The 18,130-nt window shown below is 49.7% G+C and overlaps 9 protein-coding genes across 9 annotated transcripts; 3 read left to right on the plus strand and 6 right to left on the minus strand.

The window, feature by feature from the left end:
• Nucleotides 1-122: 122 nt before the first annotated feature.
• UREG_06802 (uncharacterized protein) lies at nucleotides 123-1,072 on the plus strand (the record flags this gene model as incomplete). Its single annotated transcript, XM_002583789.1, has 3 exons — nucleotides 123-839; nucleotides 897-940; nucleotides 1,000-1,072. 3 exons carry the CDS (start codon nucleotides 123-125, stop codon nucleotides 1,070-1,072), a joined length of 834 nt encoding a protein of 277 aa, XP_002583835.1.
• A 1,083-nt stretch (nucleotides 1,073-2,155) lies between these two features.
• UREG_06803 (ribonucleoside-diphosphate reductase large chain 1) lies at nucleotides 2,156-5,123 on the minus strand (the record flags this gene model as incomplete). Its single annotated transcript, XM_002583790.1, has 5 exons — nucleotides 2,156-2,199; nucleotides 2,269-3,761; nucleotides 3,821-4,761; nucleotides 4,823-4,980; nucleotides 5,105-5,123. The coding sequence occupies 5 exons, from the start codon at nucleotides 5,121-5,123 to the stop codon at nucleotides 2,156-2,158; spliced, it is 2,655 nt and encodes an 884-aa protein (XP_002583836.1).
• A 595-nt stretch (nucleotides 5,124-5,718) lies between these two features.
• UREG_06804 (uncharacterized protein) lies at nucleotides 5,719-6,169 on the minus strand (the record flags this gene model as incomplete). The annotated part of the gene is made up of 2 exons (XM_002583791.1): nucleotides 5,719-5,921; nucleotides 6,040-6,169. 2 exons carry the CDS (start codon nucleotides 6,167-6,169, stop codon nucleotides 5,719-5,721), a joined length of 333 nt encoding a protein of 110 aa, XP_002583837.1.
• A 569-nt stretch (nucleotides 6,170-6,738) lies between these two features.
• Nucleotides 6,739-7,579, minus strand: UREG_06805 (uncharacterized protein; the record flags this gene model as incomplete). The annotated part of the gene is made up of 2 exons (XM_002583792.1): nucleotides 6,739-7,406; nucleotides 7,540-7,579. The coding sequence occupies 2 exons, from the start codon at nucleotides 7,577-7,579 to the stop codon at nucleotides 6,739-6,741; spliced, it is 708 nt and encodes a 235-aa protein (XP_002583838.1).
• A 1,208-nt stretch (nucleotides 7,580-8,787) lies between these two features.
• UREG_06806 (uncharacterized protein) lies at nucleotides 8,788-10,665 on the minus strand (the record flags this gene model as incomplete). The annotated part of the gene is made up of 5 exons (XM_002583793.1): nucleotides 8,788-9,046; nucleotides 9,113-9,212; nucleotides 9,269-10,126; nucleotides 10,180-10,203; nucleotides 10,398-10,665. 5 exons carry the CDS (start codon nucleotides 10,663-10,665, stop codon nucleotides 8,788-8,790), a joined length of 1,509 nt encoding a protein of 502 aa, XP_002583839.1.
• A 311-nt stretch (nucleotides 10,666-10,976) lies between these two features.
• UREG_06807 (uncharacterized protein) lies at nucleotides 10,977-11,847 on the plus strand (the record flags this gene model as incomplete). The annotated part of the gene is made up of 2 exons (XM_002583794.1): nucleotides 10,977-11,753; nucleotides 11,824-11,847. The coding sequence occupies 2 exons, from the start codon at nucleotides 10,977-10,979 to the stop codon at nucleotides 11,845-11,847; spliced, it is 801 nt and encodes a 266-aa protein (XP_002583840.1).
• Nucleotides 11,848-12,042: 195 nt separating this feature from the next.
• Nucleotides 12,043-13,004, minus strand: UREG_06808 (uncharacterized protein; the record flags this gene model as incomplete). Its single annotated transcript, XM_002583795.1, has 2 exons — nucleotides 12,043-12,122; nucleotides 12,185-13,004. 2 exons carry the CDS (start codon nucleotides 13,002-13,004, stop codon nucleotides 12,043-12,045), a joined length of 900 nt encoding a protein of 299 aa, XP_002583841.1.
• Nucleotides 13,005-13,402: 398 nt separating this feature from the next.
• Nucleotides 13,403-15,077, minus strand: UREG_06809 (uncharacterized protein; the record flags this gene model as incomplete). Its single annotated transcript, XM_002583796.1, has 3 exons — nucleotides 13,403-13,989; nucleotides 14,054-14,066; nucleotides 14,637-15,077. 3 exons carry the CDS (start codon nucleotides 15,075-15,077, stop codon nucleotides 13,403-13,405), a joined length of 1,041 nt encoding a protein of 346 aa, XP_002583842.1.
• Nucleotides 15,078-15,738: 661 nt separating this feature from the next.
• UREG_06810 (uncharacterized protein) lies at nucleotides 15,739-17,621 on the plus strand (the record flags this gene model as incomplete). Its single annotated transcript, XM_002583797.1, has 6 exons — nucleotides 15,739-15,840; nucleotides 15,909-15,945; nucleotides 16,010-16,136; nucleotides 16,194-16,965; nucleotides 17,018-17,528; nucleotides 17,617-17,621. The coding sequence occupies 6 exons, from the start codon at nucleotides 15,739-15,741 to the stop codon at nucleotides 17,619-17,621; spliced, it is 1,554 nt and encodes a 517-aa protein (XP_002583843.1).
• Nucleotides 17,622-18,130: the final 509 nt, after the last annotated feature.

Consider the following 18,130-nt stretch of genomic DNA (forward strand, 5'->3'; position numbering starts at 1 on the left):
CGTCTGTCTTTGTCAGTCCTTGTGGCACTTTAGTCTAGAGCGAGTTCTCTAGCCGTCCACCAAACCTCTCTCCGACGATCCTGCTTGTCTTTGCGCACTCTACACTCAATTGATCAAACGCAATGGCTCCACAATTCCTCAAAGCCCTCACCGCTGCGGCTGGTCTCTATGCCTCGCTCGCCGTCGCTGCTCCGCTCCAGAAGCGAGCCATTGTCTGGGAAACTGTCACCGATATCGTGATTGAGACCGTCGAGGTGACATTGACCGTCACCGGAGTGCCTGGAGGCCCCAAGACGATCCCTCCGCCAGCAATCACTCCTACCTCCACGGTTGTCACTACTACCTCCGCGGCCGCTCCACCTCCACCACCTCCACCACCTCCACCACCGCCGCCAGCCCCGACCACTACCCTCATCGAGAAGCCGTCCCTCCCACCACCACCACCACCGCCCGCCCCAACCACAACCTCTCAAGCCCCCCCGCCTCCTCCACCACCACCTCCAGCTCCAACTACCACTTCTGCTGCCGCCCCTCCTCCACCGCCGCCGCCACCACCACCACCACCACCATCACCCCCAAAGAAGAAGCCGGAAATGAACCCCCCGCCAAGTGCGCCGCCTTCTGGCAGCAAAGGCTTCTCTGGTGATATGACCTTCTACGATGGTGGTGTCGGTGCCTGCGGATCGAACGTTGACACGCACGGCGAGGACGCTGTCGCCATTTCCGTTGATCTCATGGGCGACGGAAACAACAACAGCCCCTTCTGCGGCAAATCCATCACCATTGAGTACGGCGGCGTCAAAGCCAAGGCTGTCGTTAAGGACAAGTGCATGGGATGCGTAAGTGATCATTGGACCGACACTTGATCGGCAGCAGCTACTAATTTACTCATTTAGGTTGGCGGTTCAATTGATATGACACGCCATCTATTCTATCAATTGTAAGCTTCTTCTTTTACACGTTGGCCGTATAACTGCGGAGTTCTGACCCATTCTATAGTGCACCGGAAGCTGCAGGTCGCTTGGGAGGCGTTAAATGGTCCTTTGACGACCCCTCCGGCCTTGTCCTCTAGATTTAGACCTGCAACTTGGCGTCTGGAATTTCATTTCTTGGGGTTTTGCTACCCGTTTACTTTTCTATTCCCCCTTATTCTTCCAACTATTCCTGGGTTACGGTTTGATTGAGATCCTCAGGCAGAATCTCTGTGTTACACTTGACGCTGTGCTTGTCATTCTTGTGGTTTTGACTCTTGTCATGCACTACAAAAGGGGAACAGTCTATCCAGGGTATTGGATATGTATGTACATAACGGGAATCTTTTCCACTGTTTGTCCCATGCGCACACATCTACCTCACCCCATGAGGCCATTGGAAAATGGGTTCACGATTGACGGCTAAGATCCTTGGCTTCCTCTTGGTGCCCTTGTCCCCATATCGTTTCAGACAGGGGTCTTGGGTTCCTTGTGGACTCGGACCAGGGGGTAAAGGAGAAAGAGGAGTTTTGGGAATAGGCTCAATTTTGGTTTCCTTTTGGGGGGCGGTTTCTTTTCACTTCTTCCCTTCGCTTGCCCTCACGGGCACTGACCTTTCACTTTGGATATTTTAGGGGATTTGTTTATAGAAGGTTTGCGCTATATGCATTCTGATTTCAAAAGTTTGGACCAAAGTAAAAAGTGCCCTTCTTGCCTGCCTCTTGACATCTACCTCGTTGCTCCGTGGACTTGAAACCGATCAAAATATTCATCGACCTTGCTCAGCGCGGAGAATCCTTGTCTGCTTTGCAGGCTCGATTCCAATCCTTCAGTCGGTGGGGAAAACAATATGATATCCAAACTGTGATCCGCTGTGGCAGGAACCTCGTCAGCCGGCCCTCATTCCTTCATTTAACCAACCTCCGCCTTGTCGATATTAAATTTACGAATCTGGATCCGCAATCCCGACCCCATGATGACTTGAGCGACCCCAAAATCGTTAATCAAGCAACCTCAGTGCTCCGTTGATTATCCCATTACGGCTCATTAATCTACGTATCAAAAAACATCGAAACAAAGTAAAATACAATAAATAACAAAAACAAAGAACTCTTCCAAAAGGAAAATGAGGGGGAGAAAAAAGGGGGCGCTCGGATCGTCATAGCATCGTTGAATCGTGAGCCCTAACCACTGCACATCATGCATGCTTCCTTGTTCTCAATGCTGCCTGCAAAAAAAGACCCATTGTCAGAGATTACGATCAACCAAGCTTATCAAGTCAAAGGATTCCACTTACACTGCAGCACCTTTTGAGAATAAATATCCTGCTCACTCGCTCCCTGTTCACCAGTAGCAGGCGCTCCTTCTGCCTCTTGGTTTTTCTCCTCAGCCAACGCCGCCGTTTTTTTCTTACCCAACTCCTCATCTGGAGGAGCCGTCACTTGGCTCCTTTCAAATGCGGGGACACCCTTTGGACTCGCTGGCCGCGGCGCCTCCGCCACAGGCCCGCTGGGTTGTTTCTGGTCGTACATCGGCCGTGGCACAGCGGAGTAAGCGCTAGAATAGCTGCTGGAAACACCGCCTCGCTTTTTAGCGATGCCATTTGTCCGCGCGACGTTTGTGTCGGCGACTTTGAGCTGTTCCTGGTCGACGGTGAATTGGATTGGCGCGGAAGCGGCCATGGTACGAAGGTAGTACATGCCGGTCTTGAGACCGAGTTTCCAGCCCGCAAAGTGCATGCTGGTGATTTTGCCCATGGTGGGTTCTTTGAGATGGATGTTCAGCGACTGAGATTGATCGATGAATGCGCCGCGATCCGCGGCCATTTGGACAATGGTCCGTTGGGAGATTTCCCAGACTGTTTTGTAAAGGGCTTTGATGTCGGCGGGGATGTTGGGGATGTTTTGTATAGATCCACCTTCGGCAATGATGCGGTTCTTCATGTTGTCAGACCAGAGGCCGAGATCAACGAGGTCTTTCAGAAGCCATGGGTTGACGACTTGGAATTCACCCGCAAGAACTCGTCGTGAGTAGATGTTTGATGTATAAGGCTCGAAACATTCGTTAAATCCAAGAATCTGGCTTGTACTGGCAGTAGGCATGGGAGCAACGAGCAGACTGTTGCGAACACCATGTTTTGCAATCTCCTTTTTGAGGGAGTCCCAGTCCCAAAGGTCACTTGGAGTCACATTCCACATGTCATACTGTAAAATGCCTTGCGAAACCGGAGAGCCTTCATAGGTCTCGTAGGGTCCATCAATTTTGGCCAAATCGCAAGAGGCAGTCAAACTAGCATGATAAATTGTTTCAAAGATTTGAGTATTTAACTGCCTTGCCTCAGGCGAATCAAATGGCAGCCGAAGAGCAAGGAAAGCATCGGCGAGGCCCTGCACGCCCACGGCAATCGGACGGTGGCGGAAGTTGCTCTTTCGGGCTTCAGGGACAGGATAATGGTTGCCATCGATAATTTTGTTCAAATTACGAATCAGCACTTGCGTGACTTCATGCAGTTTTCCAAAGTCATATTCGCCACGGACGGGATCAACGTAAGTCGGCAAGGCAAGAGATGCAAGGTTGCAGACTGCGACCTCGTCTGGAGCGGTATATTCGATGATTTCCGTGCATAAATTGGAGCTGCGGATCGTCCCAAGGTTCTTCTGATTGCTTTTGCGGTTGCAGGCATCCTTATACAGCATGAAAGGGTTGCCAGTCTCGGTTTGAGCTTCGAGGATAGCATACCAGAGTTTTTGAGCCTTGATTGTTTTTCTGCCGCGGCCTTCCTTCTCATATCTACAGACACAATCTTGTTAGCATCTATGCAACTTTGATCTCGAAGCGAGAACACCTACTGTTCATAAAGAGCTTCAAACTCATCACCGTACACATCGGCCAACCCTGGGGCTTCATTTGGACAGAACAAAGTCCAGTCACCATTCTTCTCTACCCGCTTCATGAATAGATCTGGGGTCCAAAGTGCGAGGAAGAGATCTCGAGCTCTCACTTCTTCCTTTCCGTGGTTCTTACGGAGATCCAAAAACTCGAAAACGTCCGAGTGCCAAGGTTCAATGTAAATGGCAAAAGCACCCGGTCGTTTATTTCCGCCTTGATCGACATATCGAGCGGTGTTGTTAAAGACACGGAGCATGGGAATAATACCGTTGGAGGAGCCATTAGTTCCTGCAATATAGGAACCAGTGGCGCGAATACGATGAACATTCAGCCCAATGCCGCCAGCCGTTTTGGATATCAGAGCACATGTCTTGAGAGTATCGTAGATGCCCTCAATGCTGTCTTCTTTCATATCAATGAGGAAGCAAGAGGCCATCTGTGGCTGTGGCGTTCCAGCGTTGAAAAGAGTTGGGGAAGCGTGAGTGAAATACTTTTGGGACATCAAGTTATATGTCTCAATTGCCTTTTCAATATCATCGCCATGAATTCCGACTGCAACACGCATAATCATATGCTGTGGCCGTTCGGCAACCTTGCCATTGATTCGCAGCAGGTATGATCTCTCGAGGGTTTTGAATCCAAAGTATTGGTAGTTGAAATCGCGGTCATAAACGATAGCTGAGTTTAATTCCTCAGAATGTTTCATTACAATCTCATAGGTCTTTTGAGAAATCATAGGCGCCGGACGGTTGTTTTTGGGGTTGACATAGTGGTAAAGATCATCAATCACCGACGAGAACTGCTTTTTGGTCTGTTTGTGCAAGTTGGAAACCGCTATTCTAGCAGCAAGAATAGCATAATCTGGGTGGGTAACAGTCATGTATGCAGCAGTTTCAGCAGCCTAGAAGCAAAGAGCTGTTAGAATGAGAAAATTTGCAATTGAGTTTCGAGAATTCACGTACCAAGTTGTCCAGCTCGATGGTCGTTACTCCCTGGTATACTCCCGAGATTACCTTTTGGGTAATAGCTGCGGCATCGACATGCTCCGGATCAAGGCCATAGCATAGCCTTGAGACGCGAGCTGTGATCTTATCGAACTGCACGCGTTCCTTGCGTCCGTCTGCAAGCAGGGTGGCGGTTAGCTGCGGTTATGATTCAGGTAGAAGGGACTGAAGCACAGTTGGCAAGTGAACAGAAGAGAGAAAAATCTTCTGTTAACTCGTGTACTGATATGCTGAACTCACCTCTCTTATAGACAAACATCTTGAACTGCTCTTGGAGATCAAGTCCTGCGATTAACCGTGTGAATCAAAAGTAGAACACCGGCTACGCTTTATCTTAAGGGATAGAGATTGAAGAGTTTAAGCATGCAATGAATGAGGAAGATGTTCTAAAGAAAGGAGTGCGAGGGGATGGTGAAGCTTAGGAGGAGGCGGGCGGATTTTTTCGATTGAAGGGCAAAGCAAGACGCGTTCCGAGCAACAAAACGCGTTGCGCCTAATTATTAATAGGACCACGTTCGTGTTATGTAAGCACGCGTTTCCTGTGCCAAGAATCCAGCCAGCGCATCCAAAGACGAGACACAGATGCCATGGAGACGGATGTTTATAAAATCGAAGACGGACACGGCTGCTTTCCTATAGACAGTCTAGGATTTGAGTGTATGACACTCGTTCAAATGCTCCAGATCAAAGAACAGGTTATTTCTAGGTTACGCCAGGAGATCTATTGCTAACATGCTATCGGAGAAATACAGAATGTGCTTGTAAATGGCCCAAAAGCGGCTCCTCAACTGTATCCATGCAGTCCACATATCTACAAGACCAGGAAACACACGAGATGATTCGCTCGTTCTCGTTTACATGGCAGCAGCTCCAACCATTGCTGCAATCGCTGCCACAGCGAAAGATTTGGATTTGAGGGAAGAGCCGGCATTTCCAGTCTCTGTAGGTGCACCGCCAGAGGCAGTGCCGGAAGCAGTTGTTTCAACTGGGATAGAAGAGCCGGTTGGCGATCCGGTCGCAGACATGGTGGTTAGGGTGGAAGGGATCTCAATAAGCGCTGTAGAGAGAACTTGATCAGCAAAAGGTCACAGCCGATACATATGTCCATAAACGTCAAGAGATGACCCCCGAGAATCAGACGCATTCGCGCATCAATGGGAAATATCGTCACATACCAACTTTGTTTCCAGACTCGGAGCAGGATTTGGAGTAGGCATTCAACGCCTTCTTAACATCGGAGTCGTCGCAGACTTTGAGGATTTCATTTTGAACTTTTTTCGATGCAGATCCCCATAGCACTTCCATGTCTCCGGGGTTCTTCTGAGTGCTATATGGAGAATCAGTACGGGGCTAACGTATTCGTGGGTTTCCAGCGCATTTTCGACTTTCGTCAGGGGCGGGATAGCGGTGCAAGAGCGGATCGAGCTTACTTGACAGCAGCAAGGAGACACCCAGGGGGAGTAGCCGCGGCGACGATATTGAACAGAGCCAAGAGGGCAACGATGAAAATGGATTTGATGGGGAACATTCTGGATAGTATATCACGGGTAGAGCTGGAAAAAAAGGTATGTCGAGAAACGGTTTCAAAGGAAGGTATATGTTCAATCGGCTCGAACTAGTCGGCAGCGAAGAATGAAGGTTGAATCGCGATATAAAGAATGACTTGGGCTGGAATGGGGGAAAGAATGAATGAATGATGAATGAGTGCTGATGTGAAGAAGAGTTGAGTGGGAGAGAAAGCTGTTTCACGGAGAAACAAGGTTGGGCGTTAGGTTTCCCCTGTCACCAAAGCCTAAAACATAGTGCCTGCCAAGCCACAACTGAAATATCATCTCCGGCCGAACTCTTCCATGGCAGCCGTTTCATATCAGGATCTATAACCATCCCGCATCTTCTCGACTCACAATCACCTCTGCAACATCCAACCTGTTTTCTACAATCTCCCTCCCGTTCACCAAATCGCTTTCCACCGCTTTCTTATCCGCCTCCGCTTCGTCCTTTGCAATCCCCGCCTCGACATGTCTCTTCACCAGCCGCTTCCTCGCTACCTCAAAGTCCACCTCCACGAACCACAGCTCATCCATCAACCTTGCGGCCTCCGTCCACGGCTCCTTGTTTAAGCTGAGATAGTTTCCCTCGAAAAAGACCACCCTCGCCGTTGCCGGAATGGGAACATCGTTCTCCACAGGGTCCTTCACCGCGTGATCGAAGCTGGGAGCGTATATCGTCGCTGATTCCGCCCCAATGTCCGCGCGCAACAACCGAACTAACTGGGTAAACTTTACGGGATCAAAAGTGAAAGCTGCACCGCGTCTGGCCATAGCATGCACGGGATCTGGCATGGCTGCCAGCTGGGCCCGCGTAAGGTGGTACCCGTCCATAGCTATCCAAGTAGCGACTGGCGGTTTGTCCGGATGCTCCTTTGCATAGTGGGCGTTTGTCTTCTGAGTCATGACTTTCGCCAGAGAAGTCTTGCCCGAACCGGGAATGCCACTGATGGCGACCATGTAGCGTGAGGATGGCGGGGTTGAGAGCAACTTCGCTGCCATGTGTTGCAAAGATCAGCCGTGCCCTCTGCTGAACGGGTAGATGCAGCATAGATCTGCCTCATCGAGACCCCCGCAATCTTCGATCATGGCTTATGCAAAATAGTTCCTCCTGGGTGTATCACTTACTCCATACTTTATCGACTAGCCGTTGAATTTGATCGTCCATGATGACGGGTAAATCTGCTGTGTTTGGCGGAGAGTGCGGGGTCTGCATCAAAGCCGTTTAATTTACCAGCGATTCTGGCGATATCCTGCTGGTATTGCGCAGGTCGTGTTAGGTAATCCAGGTCAATGTCCCCGCGACGACCTCAAGGTTCCTCTAGTGCGCCGTACCTCACTGGACTCTCAAGTACTCTGCAATACAGTCATGGCATCGGGATCCCAAGATCTTTGATCACTGGTATTCCTTTTTTTTTTTTTTTTTCGAAAATTTGAGAGTAGCAAGGTATAGCTTGGATTCCAACACTGGAAGGGAGTTGGGATGATATGACACCAACTGTCGATGATCTCACCGAGGTTTGATTAGGCAGGATGTTCGGGGGCTATGTCTATCATCTAGTGAACGGGCCATTACCCGCCGAAGGAAGAAACGACTGAGTTGTCAATCCGAATCACTGAATCCGATATTTTTTTTCCTCCCGGTACTAGAGAATTATTACTCTGCCATCGTGGCACCGTGGGCCTGGGGTCGTGGCTGGGGGGTTCCTTTCCTAAAAAGGGCAGCAGCCGACCACGTACTAGGTACAGCTTGTACCCTCAGTTAGAAAGTATCAGTAGCTGGTACGGGGACCGTGCCGGGTAATCAAAGTCATAATAGCTGACGATATAATAATAGATGATAATATTAATACTAGATTAGCGTTTGGCAAGAGTGAAGCCCACTTGAGCTCTCGATGTGGGTATATATGCACATATATCCAATAACTATATGGACAAACTGATTCTATAAAACGCTCTATCTCGAACCGCGAGTCCAGCCGCAGCGAGGCATCCCGTGTATGGGTGACGGAGTTTATCCGTATCGGTGGGAAATTTGAAAGCAAAAGAAAAGCAAAAACAGGACTCGAGGTCCTCAAAACAAGAAAATATAGTTGCCGACAATACTCCCGAATGTTCTCTGCTTTTCGTCAGACGAGTGCAGACATCCCCTGTTGCCGGCCTCCCAAGCTGCAACAATGACCCACATCTCCAATAACCCTGCTCGTAATTCCCAAGTACACGACATCGAAGAGATTCCAATCTTCGAGTCGAAAGGAGTGACCTGAATGCATGAGCAATCGCTGGGAGAGATGTTGAATTCATCCCGAGCCCCATACACCGGGGGAGCAACCCGTTCCCAGGGTCCCTCCATCAACCCCTGCTTATATGAGCAATTTAAGCCCATGCTCCAACCAGACTCATGCCAAAAGCGCCAAAGAAGACCAAAAGGCACGCGTAAACTCGCTGTTTGCCTCTCAGCGTTCGCCAGCTTTCATCGCTGAGGAAATCTTCCGACAAGAGCTCCACAAGAGAAGCGTAAACAAGGAGGCCTGATGAGATTGCATTCATGGTGCCGACCATGATGAGGCCAATCTCAGAGTCAGGATCATACAAGGAATGTGTGGCCAAACCGATTGCTTGGCCAAGGGGGGTTCTGGCAAAGCAATGCGTTAGCTCAACCCCACATAATAATTGTCGTTTCTGGCTGTATTCGACTTACGTGCAACCGTATGCAAGTGCCATGAGCCAAGGTTGGAGTGCGTCTGAGGTCCATGACAGGGATGCAATCCTCGCACCAAGAGCCAAGCCTTCAAATGATTCTTGAAGTTTCTAAAGTTAGTCGCGGTCGGGAAGAACCGGAAGGGGCCGTACATACGATGGAAAGTAATTGCAACAAGCAAAATGACAAACTCGTTTCCGACAGACACGCTTAATGCCATGCCAATGAAAACGCTGTGGAATAAAATGCCGACCTCCAATAGAACACATTGCATAAATGCTTTTTGGACCCTCTGCTCAGGGGTCAGATGTATAGGGGCAAAATCTTCGCTTGCCCTGATTTCGTCGATGTTGCGGCGGATTGCACCGTCGCTCGTCACGATTTCGGGCCTATCACCAGTTGGGCTTCTTTTAGGTAAATCACGAGCACCATTCCTGGATTGATCGGGCCGTGGCTCGGTTTGTATATGATCATGAGCGGTAAGATTTGAAACGGAATTGGACCGATTCGCGCTCCCAAGGGCTTCCACAACACTCGCATCCAGTTCCAGCTTGTCCTGTCCAGCAGGCCGTGAGCCCTGGTTGCATATCAAGTCGGTTACCTCCCTGGAACCGCCGCAGATATGTCGAGCAGGACTAAAAATCATCTCTACCGAGGCCACAAGGAAAACAGCACCAAGAGCAATGGCTCCAGGCATTGCAGGATAATCTTCGGTCCAAAATTGCGAGAGGCAGGGGTTTCCGAGTGAAAGAAAAGCCGTTGGCAAGAGGTGAACAAATGCCGTTGCAACCAAAACGCCGGTACCAAAGTGTCTCACAAAGAAGAGAAAAGCCGGCGGAATCCGTAAACGAGGGAATCTGACCACGAGCATAGGAAACGCACATGCCGTGAAGGAAACAAATAGAATAATCGCGATTGCCCCGACATGGAGACTGACACTGTAATTTGGTTTGGCGCTTCCGGTTTCGCAAGCGACTGCTCGCTTTACCATCGGCCGCTTTGTTGGTTTTGGTCCTAGAGAGAGTTTTAGAACCGGCACGGTAGCTGAACGAAAACACTCAACGTACGTTTTTCAAAAGTCGACAGAATAACTACCATGTAGTAAACAGAGATCAAGGCCATCGAGATGGCTGGCGTCCACCATACCCAACTTTGGCGGACCCAGGACTTTAACATGGAGGGCTTATAGCGCCTTGCAGAGCAAAATTCTATAAAAGTAACGGGGTTAGAGGCCGCCTGATATTTCTTTTGCGCGGAATAGGGGATTGGGGCAATCCATGCTAACCTTCGTAGTAACCACGACGGAATTTTGCGTCTGCAAGAGGTCGGGTGGCCTTGAGGGCGGGGGGGACGTCAAGACCCTTTTCAAGCCCTTCATTGCCGCCAACTGCGAGACCAAGGGCGGAGAAATGAGAGGACGCTTCTCGAATTTGCGTAGTATTCACGCGGCCATTAAGGTCCTCGCGGGCTGTGAGGTCGGGGGATAAGAATGGAGGGTTCTGATTCCAGTCAGGGTGGATTGGGTCATGTTCAGTGCGCGACGGGCAGTTCATTTTGAAGGAGTGACAAAGGAGCAAAGGTTATGCCGGAGGAGTCATAAGAAACGGGGAACAAAAGCGCAACGGGACTATTTACAAAGGGCGGGCAGGGAGAGGGAATTGGCGGTGTTCTTATTTATTCTTGCGATGCAACGATAATGCAACTATTAAATGATAATTGCGTTCCGAAGCGTCATCCCGAGTCTATTTTAGGGCCCGCCACGTGATACTCCGGCTTATCGATAACAAGGTCGAGATTTCTCGCGACGACGAGGCCGGCAACAATCGTGCATTCCACGGGCGATGAAGCGAGTCTTTACCGCGCCATGTCGTTTCCCTCAATTCTACTCCCGGGCGATACAGTCCCCAACCCGCTCCAATCCTCCAACAGCAACCCTCCCAAGCTGGGCTCCAATCTTCACATCCTATCGGAAGCCACATCACCGAAGCCAATAACAAGCACCCAAACCGGCCTCCTACTCCCCGACCACAAACGAAATTCGCTAGCAATCCTCCCCTTCCCACACCGCCGCTACATCCCACAGGCTAACGACCTCGTAATCGCCCAAGTCCAGCGCTCCAGCGCCGACTACTTCTACTGCACCCTCTCCCCGCACACGCCCCATGTCTCCCTCGCACAGCTCGCGTTCGAAGGTGCCACGCGCAAGACGCGGCCGCAGCTAAAAAACGGGGAACTCGTCTACGCGCGCGTGCTATCCGTGGGTGTGGGGCCTGGCGCCGAAATCGAACTCACGTGCGTGAATCCCGCGACGGGGAAGGCGGAACCAGGTGGATTGGGCCCTCTAACTGGCGGGATGGTGTTTGATGTCTCCGTTGGGCTGACAGGGCGACTGATGTCGTCGGGGGGGAGTGGAGGCGTGGTCGTATTAGAGGAGCTGGGGAAGAAGCTTGAATCGCAGGGTGGGTTTGAGATTGCAGTCGGGAAAAACGGCAGAGTGTGGGTGGATAGCTCGGCAGGCGGTGCGGAAGGGATCAAGGTGGTAGCCGCCGTGGGAAGGTGTTTGAAGGAAGTGGACGAAAGGTGTATGGAGGGTGCGGAGCAAAAGAAGGTAGTTTCAAGGGTCCTGAGGGAAATGGGGTTGGTGAGCTGATAAAAGGCCCGAAATTGTGATGGGGACTATTCTATGCTCCCTCTTTCCTATCTTTTTACAGAGTATCCTTGGGATGCCGTGGTAAGCCTGCATTTAATCGGCGTTTGTATTTGATATACTATCAGAAAGGGTTAACGTTTAGCTTTGTGACTTGTCGAGCTCATATATACACCCGAAATGGAGCAATCATCATTATTTCAGTATAAATTCCTAATTTCGCCGGATACTATCAACGCAGATAGCTAGCGTACTATATATATAGTTTCACCCATGGTTCAATTTATTGGGACCAGAGGTTGGATCCGGGATTCAAATCACGGACCGAGAATATATTACCACCATATGCAAGTTTTCGACGGACTAGATTGCCATGTGTTAGATATGCCACCAAGCGTAGGAGATAAAAGAAAGGGGCAACATACAAGAGTCCAACTCTTTTTCTCTAGTTTCCGCAATCACCATCTGCCAACCAACCCAGATTTTTGCACACCACCCGGTCACCAACACATCTACCATCTGGTCACCCAACTCTTTCACCACATGTAGGCCTGGCTTGCAGCCCGGACTTTCAGGGCTCGACTGGGACTCCACTGCCACAAGCTCCCTCCTCCCATCTTCCCACTGCAGCTTCTCCTCCTTGTGTAAATTTCTCACTGGTCGAGTACGAAACAATACTGTGGTCTTGTCAGTCGTGGGATTGTGATGAGATATCTCCCAACTCTGCTTCAGCAATGAGTGGGTTAATCGGAGATAAATCGTGCCACGAAGTGTGCTGCGACGCTTCCCGACGATTTCGACCGTAGTAGAAAAGACGTATTGGGTGAATGAATAGATGTGCTTGTTTCGCCTTTCTGCACTGGATTCTGTAAAGGGGGTGATGCGCGATACTTCGATAGTGCCGTACCCGGCATCGAGTTCGTGGGAAAGCTGATAGGATGGATATACCTCAGAGGGTGAGGAGCCGGTGACCGGGTTAATAAAAGTCCTGTCAATCGTAAGATTCGATATTTGGGAGGATATCGAGTGGGCGGGTTCGTGCAATGCTGCGCTAGGTGTTAAGTTCGAGTAGGAGGGGGGCGCAATAGACGGCGGGCGAGATCTAGGGCCATCACTTGTAAAATTGGATATCTGGGAGGATATTGGACGCAAGGACTCGCGAGATGTTGGTCGGGACGTTGATTCACTATAGGAAGGCGGCGGGACGGATGGGGTGGAAGATCTAGCGGCATCGACTCCAGACATCGCGGAGTGGATTCGAACAGCGATATGCAGCCCGCTTTAATCGCATAATGGTATAAATTCGCGCCCTGATATTTTGAAAGAGCCCGTCTCAGTGTGTAGTCTGTGACAGCGCTGGAGCCTCTTTCAAGGTAAACACACTGTGACATCACAGCTAACTAGTTATTCTCATAACGTAATCTACCACTCGACGACGGCCACCACAATGACAGGCTGACAGCTTCTGCAAAATGGTTCACATGACATGGCTCAGCTTTTCCGCAAATTCTTCCAGAAGCTCTCTTTGACAAATCCATCGGGGTCTCTGGTAGACTCGCCGACTTTATTCGGCTAAACTGCTTTGCTGCGTTCCTCCACCTCCGCTATATGATCTATGTGTATATGCTAAACTGTTTTGTACACTACAGGCCTTCATAGATCTGCCCTTCATGTATCCGATGCCTCCAACACCTTGGCACCCGTATGTAAGCAAATGCAGGAAAGCCGTGAAATCGAGGAAGAAATATCTTGCAAACGCGAGCGGGCCAGAACATCCGCTTGTACACCTCTTTATCTCGCTCAAGTGCCTCACGATTGTCTTCGTTGTAGTATTCAGCGCGTCTACGTTCCTTCTCGTCGTCGAGGAGTGTGAGGTTCAGGATCTTGGGCACCTTGAGCGCGAGCGTGCCGCGCTGGTACACGAAGGCCTCGGATCCGCAGCCGAGATGATGTTCATAGCGGTAGCTTGAGCCATCCGGATAGACGTAGGCCATTGCTCTACTTGCACCTTGAGCGCTTGCAAGAGGAACCGTGTGGTGCGGAGTGTGTTGATGTGCGGAGAAAAGCAATGTCGGAGATATGTTAATACGGAGTAGTTTGGGGCCTCCTTTGTTGAGGCTTGTATTAGCTAACTGGTTAGTCGTCGGGCCGAATCCATAACTAGGCGGACACACGATGGAACTAGGCCGGATTGGGGATGGGTCTTGGCAGGTGCCGAGACCGATAGGGCCTGCATAAATGCAACAGCCAGAGTCGAGTTGTCTAAATGGCAAGATGACCAGCTAATTACATACTCATTATTGTGCACTACATGATTTGAAGTGTTGTTGATAGCAATCACTTTCCTTAGATCATGCATCTGAGCGCTAGTAGCGAAAACAAATGAAGTATCTGCTATGGAACAAGGCTGGGCTACGAGCATTACGCTCGGCTTCCTGTAACGAACGGGAGGGCCAATAGATGCTGGGAAATAATTGCCATCGTCGACTTGGGTGCTGGCCTCTCAAGAGTGAGGGACGTGAACTATTTGGTCTCTGTTCACTCAGAGGTATGTAACATTCGGTACATGCTGAAGCATGGAGCTGGGAGCCACGGAAGGAGTCTGCTCACCATAGCCGTATAAGTCGATAGTCGAAGGTTGCTACAGCATCCGCTGAAGAGAGGAATAAGCCTCGTTTCATTCGTGTGTCGCTCCGATCAATGTCGCGATGTTGACAACTTAAGACCACTTTTAGTTTAAGAAGAGAGAGGGCCGGCTTCGTCAGGAGTCAGGATATTCTAATCACGAAACGGCATCGTAGGATGATAACGTTCTATCGCGATCGAAGATTTCCAGTCACTTTATTTCAAAGCAACCGCAATCTCCACCACATTGACCCAACGTGTTCGAGACTCCGGTAGCTCATCGGTTTCATCACGCTTCTGCTTCCTGCTATTTCTCTCTTTGGCCTCTTGTTTCGGTCCCCCCGGTGCAGTTGCAACATCGGTCTTCGCTGCTAGGGCATCAACATCCATCATTACGCAGTCCTGCGCTTGGTCTTCAGATTGTTTCACTTTTGCTTGTTTCCTCAACTCTCGGTTCTTCAAATCTTCATCCTCGACAATATCATCCACGACCAATATAGTCCCCGTTTTGACGTTGATGCTATACTCGTCTTTCTCGTCAAACCATTTCCCAATATCCATAGCTTTCTTTATTGCACGTCCTGTAGCTTTGATGAACACTTCCGCTTTTTTGAGTGCCTGGACGCTCTCCTGCAACTCGGTGAACTTGGCCTTCTCTGATTTCTTTGTATCATGTAGATTAACCTTGGCCATGGTGCGTTTTTCAACCTCCCGCAGAAGCTTTTGAACCCGTTTCACAGCACTCATAAAAGGCGTCTTGGTTGAAACAAAAACGATTTTGGGCACCGTGGAGCCAGCGTATGGGGAAGCTGCGGGGAGGTGAGGAATTGGGCGTTTCTCAACGCGCGCATCTGGGGAGAGGCAAGGTTAGTTTCTATACTGCTGAGATAAATCACGGCTCTTCAGATAGTACAATGGGAGAGCTTGGATTACACTTTGGCAGCTTTCGATGGCCATGGTTCTTCTTTTCGAAAACGAGCTCCGGGTAATGTTTATGTTTTATTTTGCCCATAGTCACGACCAAAAGTCACACGAGCCAGTTGGAATGAGGTGCTATACACTGCCAGTTATGTTCACATTGTGCATGAGTATGGACAAGGTTCTCAAGGTTGTCGGCGTCGTTTTGGTGGAAGCGGTTCTGATAGAGCTCATTCGTAAGCAAGTCTAGCCGAGCAGCTTATCGATAGCACGCACCGGCAAGTCGACCCGAGCATCAACTTTTTTTGATTTTCGCGATTCTCAAATCCACCAGCGGGACGACGCCAGCAAGTCTTTTCCACCTGTATCGAAAGACTGCTCGTTCTCTTAGCTGCCTGGTCTCACTCAGTTCTAAACACTTTGCAGCCTACTCAAAATGAGCGACCAACCCAACGGTGTCGCCCCCGAGGCGACCGAAAAATACGCTATTGGTATCTCCTTTGGGAACTCGAACAGCTCTATAGCTCACATTTCACAGGTGAGCAGATATGTTGCCTATTTCAACGTTTCCAAAATAGACGATTCTAATTATCTGTGGCCTTATAGGAAGGAAAAGCTCAAGTCATCGCCAATGAAGAAGGAGGTGTGTTTTTGACGAGCCAGCTTCGAGTGCATTGTCCAATTAACGCAATTATTCCTACTTATAGATCGCCATATCCCTTCCGTCTTGTCATATGTCGAAGGAGAAGAATATCACGGCACGCAGGCAAAAGCCCAGCTAGTCCGGAATCCAAAAAACACGGTCGCATACTTCAGAGATTATCTTGGAAAAGAGTGTGTTCACCAATAATCAATAGCTGTGGATAGATGCTAAGTTATGCTATTATTTAGTTTCAAATCCATAGATCCGACTCCAGCCCACGCTTCCGCGCACCCTCAGCTCCACAATTCATCTGTCGCTTTCACAATTTGCGACACAGCCGCTGAAGAGCCCAACACAATCACTGTATCGGAGATTGCCGCACGCCACTTGCGACGACTGAAGCAATCCGCCTCAGATTTCCTCGGAAGCGATGTCAACGCTGCAGTCATCACTGTGCCTACGGATTTCTCTGAGGCGCAGCGCTCTGCCTTGAAGTCCGCAGCGAAGGACGCTGGTATCGATGTTCTTCAATTTATCCATGAGCCAGTTGCTGCCTTGTTGGCATATGATGCGAGACCGGAGACCCCCGTCAAGGATAAACTCGTAGTAGTTGCGGATTTCGGCGGTACTAGATCGGATATTGCCGTCATTGGTTCAAGAGGAGGGATGTACACTGTTTTGGCAACCGTCCACGACCCCGAGCTAGGAGGCGCGCAATTGGATCAAATTCTTATCGATCATTTTGCAAAAGAGTTTATCAAGAAGCACAAGACAGACCCACGTGAGGATGACCGCAGTTTGGCGAAAATGAAGCTTGAGGCAGAGGTTACAAAGAAAGCTTTAAGTCTTGGATCGAATGCTGCACTCAGCATCGAAAGCCTGGCGAACGGTATCGATTTCAGCTCAACCATCAATCGAACAAGATACGAATTGCTGTCTGGAAAGGTGTTTGGCAGTTTTACCCAGCTTATCGAGCAAGCAGTGAAGAAGGCTGAATTGGATGTCCTTGACATCGACGAGGTTCGTTTCCGGATTGACTATTCGAAACGAAACTGCAGCTAACATATTTTAGGTAATTCTTTGCGGCGGAACTTCACATACACCTAAAATCGCCCGTCTCGTACAGTCTCTCTTTTCGCCTTCAACCACCGTCCTCGCACCATCCACGTCTCCTACCGCAATCAACCCCTCGGACCTTGCCGCTCGTGGCGCTGCCATCCAAGCTTCGTTGATAGAAGAATTCGAAAAGGACGACATCGAACAATCGACCCACCCCATGGTCACTGTCGCCCCCCATCTTGAAAAGGCCATTGGCGTCCAGCTCGTCTCAGCCGACGAAAGTGCCGAATCCACCGCAATCTTCAAGCCGCTCTTGAGCGCCGAAACCGCGCTTCCAGCTCGACGATCTGCACAGTACGCCGTCCCCAAAGACGGCGGTGATGTTATTCTGCGCGTCTGTGAAGGCACCCGTGAGATCAAGGTAATCAAGGCCGAGCCCAAGGCGAAACCCGCTCAGCCCAAGGATGAGGAAGACTCGGACGTCGACTCTGATGAAGACAGTGAGGAGGAGGAGGAAGATATCCGTGAGATTGTCTGGAATATATCGAAGCCGATTGCGGAATTTGCGATCAAGGGCGTCAAAGCGAAGGGCAAAGTTGAAGTGACGATTAGCGTGAACGAGCATTTGACTGTGCAAGTGACTGCTAGAGAAGTTGGTGGAAAGGGAGGTGTTCGCGGTGTTGTGGACGGCCCGCAGAACGGAGTTGCAGCTTAGAACGGGTGGGTTGGTGGCAGGGTAAAATACGAGTAATTTTTTTTTTTTTTTGCTCTGACGATTTTACGTTTAGAGAAAAGGATAGATTTGGTCTTTTCTTGATATCTTTTTTTTTTTTTGCTTTATTGAGTATGATGAGGCGTTTTTTTTCCATAGCAGCATATGTTCTACAAAAGAATGAGATGACCATCATAGTCCATGCGGTTTCTGATCGGGGCTCACAGCTATCCTCGATTTAGGAGTATTCAGCTCACCATGTAACAGCTGTAGAATATTTCTCAATCCCAAGGGAAAGAGGTTATAGCAGTCTGCTCACCCTGTCTTATGCCTGAGCTCCTGGCCCTGTGTCCTCTTGGGGCCATTTAAACAAATTCCCGCGCAAATGCAATGCAAGCAAGAAGACAAAACATC

Source organism: Uncinocarpus reesii, genomic scaffold (assembly GCF_000003515.1).
Source record: "Uncinocarpus reesii 1704 scaffold_4 genomic scaffold, whole genome shotgun sequence".
Taxonomy (NCBI): domain Eukaryota; kingdom Fungi; phylum Ascomycota; class Eurotiomycetes; order Onygenales; family Onygenaceae; genus Uncinocarpus; species Uncinocarpus reesii.